We start from the raw sequence: 9407 nt of genomic DNA, 5'->3' as shown, positions 1-9407 counted from the left end.
CTCTACATTGATGTCGTTTTTCATAAGAGGCAGTTCCTGAAAAGGACGTTGTTAGTGGTGTGGCAATAGGACTAAAGACTAACCAGGTCTTCTTTAATAGTTTCTAAAAGATACTCTTCTGCCTAGGTGATGAACTGTTCAAAAGTTCGATAGGCCAAGATCAGAGCCACCGATAAAGTCTGTTTCACTGAATGACTTTAGTTAGAATTGATTGACGACAGACACGTTAAATGAGCCGGACGCTGACAACCGCCTGAAATAAAATTCGATGAAATTGTAGTAAAAAGTACTACCCGATTCGGTAAAGAACCATGACCGTCACGGATGGGAGGTCGCGACGGTGAACCAACCTACATACCCCGCCCGGTAAGACGAGTACGCAATTTACGGGCAATTTATAAAATTTCGTCTAATTAGTTTTTAATTAATGGCGGCCAATTGCGCCCTAATTAAAACTCGTCGTAATCAAAAATACATTTCATAATCTTATCATGACGCAAAACCACAAATTCCGATACAATAACTACACCTCCTGAAGTCTGCTGATGTTTTTGTTTAATCTACTTAGTAAAATCACTATTAGATAGACTATGTGTTTCACCTTACTCGTACAAGAAAAATTACGTAGAAAGGCCAATATCCTCATGAACGACACTTTAAACTCACGTATCACGACTCCAGGCCCGTCTTGAACCACACCAAAAAAACCTTCCACTTGTTAACCACATCGCTTCCTTTCGGTTGTAACGACTTTATGTAAATATCAGTCCAACTTATTGATTATGTAAACAAAACAACACATTCGACGTCAAAAGACCTTACACGGTGGTCTCCGTCGGTAGAAAAGCAAACCAAGCACGAGAGGAGAACCGTCCTAATTGTAGCCACTGTAAAGACCCCATACCTATTCTTCGGACTTCCCATATGCCTGTAAATCTACGGTTCCGGCCGGAGTTCAGGATGAAGGAAGACGACCCTCGTAGGCACCAAGACAGGGACTCGGTTCCTCCCCCCCGACGGAACAGGCCCGACCGTGACCCGCTGAACAAGGTCCCATAATAACGTCGGTGGTGACGTCTGTCCCCTAGGACTCCGAGAGTAAGCCCTTGTACTAGTCCGGAAGTGGTGTCCTTCACTACTCCCGCAAACCACACCCAATAGTTATTCACTTTGCAGACCAATATAGTCGTCCCTTTGTTTAAAAACACGTCTCCCGTACACCACATTAGTGGTCTGTAAAGATTAAGTCCCTTTCTGGGGAGTGGGCCTGGCGGACCATGCCTTTCCTGAACTGAATCTAACTTCGAGAAAAAGTGGTTCCTACTGCTACTCGTACCGACTGCGCCCTACATCGATACAACATTACGTGTTGATAGAAATAAACACGTAATGAAATAAGACCCCACGGTTTGATGATTGATAGGTGTGTGGGCTGTCTTTCATTTTGACACACAGAACAATGTTATAATAAATATACATATTGTATGTTAAATGGATATATCCGCCTTCTTTCATTTATCTTTCCATTCCCACAACAATATACATAAAGAAATGGCATATTTTGGACATAGTTCGAATGGTGATTAAATCATGATTAATTAATTTTTAAGCTGTGATTAAATCTGATTATAATTTTTAATCGTTTGACAGCCCTAATAAAAACGTAAAATATTATACTCAGAATCTGAAAGATGCATTAATTTAGCTGCAAACTGGTGTCTGTTTAGATCACTGTAATTATGGTTAGTGGGTGAAAACGCAAGCTCCATCATAAAAATATTGATTGTGGCACGATGCAAAGCCAAGTATAAAACTGAATCCTTAAAAATAAGTTTGTCTCCAGGTGGTGGGTTGAAAAAAACGAAAAATATATTGTCAATGATAACAAAGACATTTTACATTTTCAAAAGATGGAGGTTGAAATATTTAAGGGGCTCGAAATGAAATACAGAGCATATTTATGATGTGGGGATTAGGGCTGTGCCCGAATATCCGAATATCCGTTCGTTGGAGTACTATTCGCGTTTCAATTTCGTTATTTTTTTTTTTCATACACGTTATCGTTTACTTTCTCCGTCTTTATATGTAGATATTACTTTTCTCCGTCACGTTGTTTCCAATGCAACAACAACTTCCGGTCAACTACGCTAACTCTCCTTCAAAATAAAAGCATGTCCATAAATAGGAAGCCAAGCCAAGTTACACTTAAGACATATACAACTGCAACGAAAGTAACAAACACAATCCGATATCCTTTTCAATTTCAAAGAACACAAATTGGGTTACATTAACAAATAACTATAAAACAACAATACTGTAGAATAACAAAATGAATGCCGTGAATACACCGAAATACACGTGTTGAAGTGGTTTGCTGCTGATTACTACGCCCCCCCCCACCAGAGCCTGAAAAATGGTATTCGGGAGAGCCGAACAGGGCGATGGTTGAGTGGAGGCTGGGCATTACGCTTTGCCTACAACCCCCAAAACCTTTCATGATGATGTTTCTACTGCAATTGACTGCGAACAACCTCTACAAAATATAATCAATTATCCAAATCTTCCTCTAAAGAAAATCCATATTTGACATTAAAGTGTCATGTTTAGACTCACGTGCCCGTCTTGTCTACAGCCACAGAGCGCACGGCCCCCTGGTGACAGAGCATCTTGACGAGAGCTTCTTTCTGATTGGGCGACCACAGGGTGACTGTGCCGTTGGAGTGGCCGAGGTGGACGATGGCATTTTGAGGGTTCTGGCACATCACGTCCAGCCGGCCAGTCTTGGTGTTGATGGCTGCCACTTCCTTTCCAACAGACACATCCAGGTACTGCAGGAAGCTTGTGGCACTCTGAGGGCGAGAACAGGAAGGTTTGTGAGAGCAGATTGATGAGTGAATTAGGGTTAGGGTTATAAGTAGGGGATTGCTTTTACATTTCATATTTTACTTTACACAAATGTTTGAGAGAGAAATGTGAGGCAAAAAGACAGATGAAAGGGGCCGGTGGATACCGAGTAACTTATTGTAATATACCCTGCTTATAAACACACTTAGCTCAGTAAGGAACTTTAAAACACCTAGTGTCTAAACTTCGCAGCGATGCAATTATTTTCAAAGAAACATCCACAAAATTGCTTAGAAATCATAAGAAATTTGCCGACGAATCATTATTATTTTGCTATGTTTTCTTTCATTATCAAAGTAATCGAGTACAAGATGTCATACTGTTAACGATTTGGTCAAATGTAACCAATAGATGGCTTAAACAATCCGACTGCTTATCGATAGGGGGCCTCAAAGTGTAAAAACGCCTGCTCTACATAGTTTGGAAACTACTTGATATTGATTGAACTCTTTTATAGCGTCTGATAACTTGTCTTCATGGCCAGGTCTCTTTTGAAAAATAGATTTGAGTCTTATTGAGTATTTAACCTGGTTGAATAAAGAAGAAATATAAAAGATCTATTGAACGATGATACATCACAAACAGGTTGGCAAGCTTTTGTAATTGTGGTAATACTTTCAAAGTAAAATGCAATAGCTTGTGTAAATGACCTGGACGAACAGGTTAAATCAACTCACCACTGTTGCTAGCAAAAAGTGGTATGGGAGGAACTGCATTCGAAGGACGTCGTTAAATTTGCGGATGCAGTGGAGCTCGATGCCATTGGAGTCGTAGATATAGAGCCACTTCTTCTGAGCCACCGCATACATGGCCTCACTGTGGAGCCACCTTGATAAAGCAGAAATGTTTGTGTTTAGAGGAAAGATGTTTTACAGTTAAGTCAACTATTATTGCGTTGTACAAAGTGCGCTGTGTAGCTCTGCACAATGTGAGGCGTAGGACTTACTTTACATCATTGATGGACTCCATCACGTTTATCTCACACATTAGCCGTTTGGTCTGCCAGTCTATACAAGCAATATGGCCTCTCCTTCCACCGAGCAGCAGATGTCTGAAACCAAGAAAACACACTGTGAACAAAATGCACAAACATTCAATCAATATTTCGTTATAATGTGGAAGGACTCACTTTGAATGATAAAGCTATAGAAAGTTCAAGTCTGCAGTTTCCTCAGCTCTACAGAATGTTTTTAAATATTTCATTGCGTTTATATAGCCCAAGTCACAGATTTGCATGAAGTGGCTTTACAGTTTATGCAGAATACAACACACTCAGTATGGGTACAAGTAATCTCCCGCCAAAACATTTTTTTAAATAGATGTTGTATTTTTATCATTTTAGTTTTACAAACCGAATCAGGATTGTCTTGGTCGAGTCTCAACACTCTCATAAGGAGTTTTTAGGCAAATCTGGTAGTTGTTTTCAGTGAAAAAGCTCTGAGAAACTCACTGTACATTTCCTGCCCAGCATGTCAGACAATGTTAACACTATCAGGTAAACACAGCCGAGCATTTAGCAGGTAGGGAGCCAGATATTTACAAAACAGAACTAATAACGAGAGCAAATATTTGTCAGATGGACACAAAATGTGCAAATATTCATTATTAGTTGAACATACGTGCAGTTAATGGCTTCTAATCCAAAGAGGCAAAAAATCAGATAATGTGGGTTTAGATAGAAAAACATTTGGAGTTTATCTTCTCCTATTGCTGAGCTGACGGACTCGCCTCATTCGCAGCAACCCTTAGACAGAAACTTTAAACATGGTTTGAACAGGCATGGAGATTGAGATACTGACCGTCCAGTCCTGCTGTAATCCAGTCGATATGGTCCAAACTGAGACAGTTTCAGATCAAAATACTGAGAAAAAAGTGAGAGAGGAAACACAAATCAATGGAAGGTCTCATCCAGGGGAACAACATCTAACCTGCACATATCTTCATTAAATTGTTTTTGAAACTAAATATACAAATAATTAACACAATCTTGTAACCTCCTGAACATACAGTATTTTTCGTTTATTTTATTCTTGTTAATGAAATAGTGCTGAACTTAACAAGGGTTGTAATGCCTAACACATTATCCATATTAATACAATAAGTTGGGGATGACCTTTACTATTTGCAGCTTATTGTATCCCAGCAAGATCAGTTAAAAAATAGCTATATTTAAAAAGATAAAATAAAAACAGTAACATGTGGCCTGAACAAAGTATAGAGGCTGCTTGTGTTATCACAAAAGGCCCCATCACTTAAATGTCAGGAGTGTCCAGTTCATGTCCCACCTTTGACGCAGAGGTTATATCAACAGCATCTGAAATATCTTCCTGAGAGATTGTGCACGTGTCCTCATCTTCATCTCCTTCTAGAAACCTGAGATTGAAGGAAAATGTCACAATCATGATTTTAAACAAAAGGTTGAAGTGACATTTATCAAATTGCATCTCTGTCACATTATATACTGAAGCCAGAGCAGCCAGTCAACATTTAGAGGAAATTACCCAGCATCCTCTGGGAGTAGGAGGTCAATCCGAGCAGCTTGCTTCTGGGCCATTTCCGAAACTTCATCAGAGCGAGCCATCATGTCTTTCAGCTTGTAATGCTGCCGGGGAATCTAGAGCAAGAACAATAGAGGATCCTTGAATAGCTAGTAGCAACAGATAACTCCTTTTATTTACCAACGTGTCAAAAAGATTACCTTACCTTCTTAGTTTTATCTCTCCTCTTGAACTTCTGCATCCTGTCTTTAGAAATGTGTGCAGGCCCAGGGAAAGGGTCAGGTTTCTGAGAGAGTAGGAACAAGCATACAAATGAAGGGAACGTCTTTTAGAGCTGGGAGATATATTGATATAGAATCAGAAATAGACCCCAGTTACAAAAGTACTTCTACTTTGATTCAGATCAATGATATGCTATATTGGAAATATATATTTAAGCATGTTGTTTTGCCCTGTTATTAAAAAATAAATAAAAAAATTCCAACTTACCTTTAGTACATATGTGCTACTGTAAATACACATCTATAAGCAATCCCTTTGAACTGACCCAACATTATGCACATCGTATGTATTTTCAAATTACAACTTTTTTTTTTTTAACCTGCTTCCCCCCCCTCCCCCCCGACTTTGTATTGCAACTGCTGATAAACAATTTCTCTAGGGATGAATACAGTTTGTATTTGAATTTACGATTCAAAAAGTACATTCCTGTGATAATCCGTGGATATATTTCCCACTTCTCGGAGTGACACGACAATTATTTGTGTTTATATCAGATCTTCCAAAACAATCCATCGATCTCTGCTAGCTTGCCTTTTAACTAAAACGTCAAATGTATTTATCATTTAACGGCATTGCTTTGTCAAATAGTATTTGCACTTTGTTTCTTCCTTTTTTTGAATATCACTTTTAACTGCATCCCCTGTAGCAAATGTGATATATACAAAAAGCTTTATTATTACTTGTATTCACTTACCCCTGAGATGAACTTCTTTGCATCTCCTCGATCCTCATCGTTCTTTCTTTTCTTTGCTTTCTCGACGTGTTTCTGTGGCAGAGTCTCTCCAGTCTGTTCTCCATCTTTTCCAACTTTGTTTTCATCCTTTCCCTCCTGCGGCTCATCCCAGTATCGAGCAGGGGGCTGTTTAAGAGGAGCAAAGCGGAAACAGGTTTGCAAAAGCGATGTTAACAACAAGACAGAGAGTTTAGTGTACATTGGAGTCACTTTGTTAGAAGAGGTAGGGACCCTTTTTCTGATACGGCTACTGTTTTAGGTGCCCCCGCAAACAATACATGCTTACTGTCTACAGTACATGTCTCCCTTTGTAGACCACCACACGATATTGACTAGTGCTTTAAACCTGCAATGTGCAATATAGTCACTTTTCTTTCAATACTGTGCAATGATCACCTTTATTGTTATAAAGGTCCCAACATTTTTTTAATAATGTCTCAACACATAATTATATCGAAGTCAACAACTATTTTAAGTTGCTGCTCCTCGTTTTAAGCCATTGATGTGTATTAAATAGCTCTATTTTTAATAATGTGTGGTTTTCTTCTCTATGTTTAATAAGTTAGCGTATCTTTATAAATGCATGCCTTTTTTTCGTGCTATGCCACTTTTTGCTGTAATACTGTACATTTCCCCGCTGTGGGACTAATAAAGGATTTCTGATTCTGACATGTACATATATGCTTACAATATGTTCGGGACAACTAGTGCAGTAACTATGCTAAGCTTCTGCAAAGCGGAAGCAGCACTTGCCTTATTATTATTCATTATTACTAATATTAAGCGTGTCGCAGGTCCAAACTGCAGCACTTGTAGCATTACACCCAAAAAGTGTGAACAGTCCTATGTTCTCCTGTGCAAATTAACCTCAAAGTGTGCACGTATTGTGCACGCTTTTTTCAGAACATTTATAACGAAATATCCGAATGCAAGTCCAGTATACATGGTTCCGATGTGGGTTTATTTATCTGTGAAAATAGGAAAAAAGGGTAATCTCGCCTCACGAAAAAACCCGCAAACTCACACACACGCTGCTTGCATTAATTGCGTAGTGTTAGAAAAACTATCGCTACATTGAGTGTGTTAGTTTTGTTTTAAAACGTCAAGGTCTTTCTCAGATGACGTTATTCAAAGTTTAACTATGTCACAAACAACTTATTCGCAGTTACCTTCTTCGTTTTGTCCACGTGTGCTGGATTCACCACTGCCTCACTGGTGGCCGCCATCTTTGTTGTATATGTTTTTCAGTTCCTGTGACCTCACTTCTGATTACGTCACGTCCTGCTAAACATTGTTTAGTATTTTTTTATTCAGCACTTTTCTTACAGAATATAATCAAAACAGGAAAGTTGTAGTTCAACCAATTATGGTGGGAAGCTTTCTAGAACAAAAGTAATGAAGAATAGGAGTAGGCTGCCAATAGCTGCTGAAAATCAAGACAGAGAAAAATCAAAACAAGTCAGAAATAAAAGAGAGAAACAATCATGTAAAAAAAAATTAAAGCAAAGACTGAGCTTAATATGTGTTTCCCACCAGGAATAGGTAAAGGCTTATTTCGTTTTTTTCTCTCTTGTCTTTTAAATGGTTTAGTCTTTCTATTTACCTTTAACATATATTATATATATCGTTTTTAATTTGTTGAAATGCCAGAAATGCTACCCATACACAACTTTTTTGCATTCATATTTCTTTGATAGGGAGTCTGTTTTTAAATAGGGAAATAGTAGTTGACAACTCAAGAGCAACTAAAGGTCAACTTACAAGCTTTTTCAGGAGACTTTATCCACCTTTTATGATGCAATATAGTAAGTGGGCTATAGCCTGCAGTGCTGGGTGTTCTTCTATGCAGTTTAAGTCAATACAGTAAGAAGATTTGAAATTGCAAACTCTGATAACCACTGCAGCTTCAGGGCAGCATTACTGTATGTCAAAACATGTACAAACTTGACTATTGGGCCAACTATTCCACCGTTGGTCACATTTCACTTTTTCTATCCCTTTTCAAACATGAGAAAGGGAATTCTGCATCCAAGTGAAAATTGTAAATGGTGTATTTGAATTCAAAACATAATGTGCTTATCTGCAAATTTTTTGTATTAATTTCATGGCAAAAGCAGTGCAACCGTTTCCTTCCTTCCCCTCAAACACTTCCTCAACTTCTTGTTTATTGTGATTCGGTGCATAAGACATCCATTCTCTCTAGGATATGTGTTTTTCATTTGCCAGACAGCGCTATATGCGATGTAAGAAGAATGTGACTAAGAGAAAGAAATTCTATTGTTCTTGTCAAAGGAATGCCATATGTTTTGAGTTGAACCCATAAACACAACAATTCCCAAGGGGCTGAAATGTTTTAAATGTAGATGAAGTAGTTTCAAGCCCAATGCTTTTGGAAAAAAATAAAACATTTGACACATGGTAAAAACATTAAGAGTCATGGACCTATAGGTGGGAACTTATTTCGGGGCAAGGCAGGGGGAATGTTAAACACTTTGACCCCCCTGGTAATGTGTTTATATTTCCAACATTGACAGTGTTTGTTGTGCTTTGAATGGGAAACCTTGCATTTGTGTTTGAGAGTTTAAACACACCCCTGAATCAGGGCGTGGAAGTAAAATCCTTGAAGGATTTAAAAGGTTGACTTTTATCTAGGGGAAAGGGGAGTGGCCAGAAGACCAAATCATATCTGGGACTCTGCCTCCAATGTAATGCTGTGTAGTGTGAGAAGAGACAGGAATGCAAAAAGGGAAAGGCTTCAGCAGGAGGACAGAAACGTTTCAGATATATAGTGGAGTAACCAGCAGCATTCACCATGTCATTAGATCAGTACAAGGTATTTCTTCCAATTCATCTAAAGTCATTTTTCTAAGAGCTATATTGTGGTTTTACATTTAAATAAGGTTCATTTTCTTGTTTGACATGTAATGGTGGGAAGAATGACAAATGCATGCAAAGGTTTCACGCATTCATTCACTTTTTAACACAAATTT

The 9407-nt window shown here is 38.5% G+C and overlaps 1 protein-coding gene across 1 annotated transcript in view; it reads right to left on the bottom strand.

Annotated features, from left to right (window-relative positions):
- Positions 1-7719, bottom strand: part of wdr46 (WD repeat domain 46) — a 12104-nt gene extending 4385 nt beyond the window's left edge. Inside the window, exons 1-9 of the mRNA XM_010785485.1 lie at positions 7587-7719; positions 6379-6543; positions 5608-5688; positions 5406-5518; positions 5190-5277; positions 4704-4765; positions 3851-3955; positions 3582-3732; positions 2618-2849 (exon numbers count right to left, since the gene is read on the bottom strand). Of these exons, the coding sequence (XP_010783787.1) occupies positions 2618-2849; positions 3582-3732; positions 3851-3955; positions 4704-4765; positions 5190-5277; positions 5406-5518; positions 5608-5688; positions 6379-6543; positions 7587-7643 (1054 nt within the window). The 5' untranslated portion in view covers positions 7644-7719. The remainder of the gene's footprint in view (positions 1-2617; positions 2850-3581; positions 3733-3850; positions 3956-4703; positions 4766-5189; positions 5278-5405; positions 5519-5607; positions 5689-6378; positions 6544-7586) is intronic.
- Between the last annotated feature and the right edge of the window lie 1688 nt (positions 7720-9407).

Source organism: Notothenia coriiceps, unplaced genomic scaffold (assembly GCF_000735185.1).
Source record: "Notothenia coriiceps isolate Sejong01 unplaced genomic scaffold, NC01 NC01_scaffold00027765, whole genome shotgun sequence".
In the NCBI taxonomy this organism is placed as follows: domain Eukaryota; kingdom Metazoa; phylum Chordata; class Actinopteri; order Perciformes; family Nototheniidae; genus Notothenia; species Notothenia coriiceps.
Note: the sequence above shows the minus strand (reverse complement) of the source record. Positions and strands in the feature narration are given on the sequence as shown.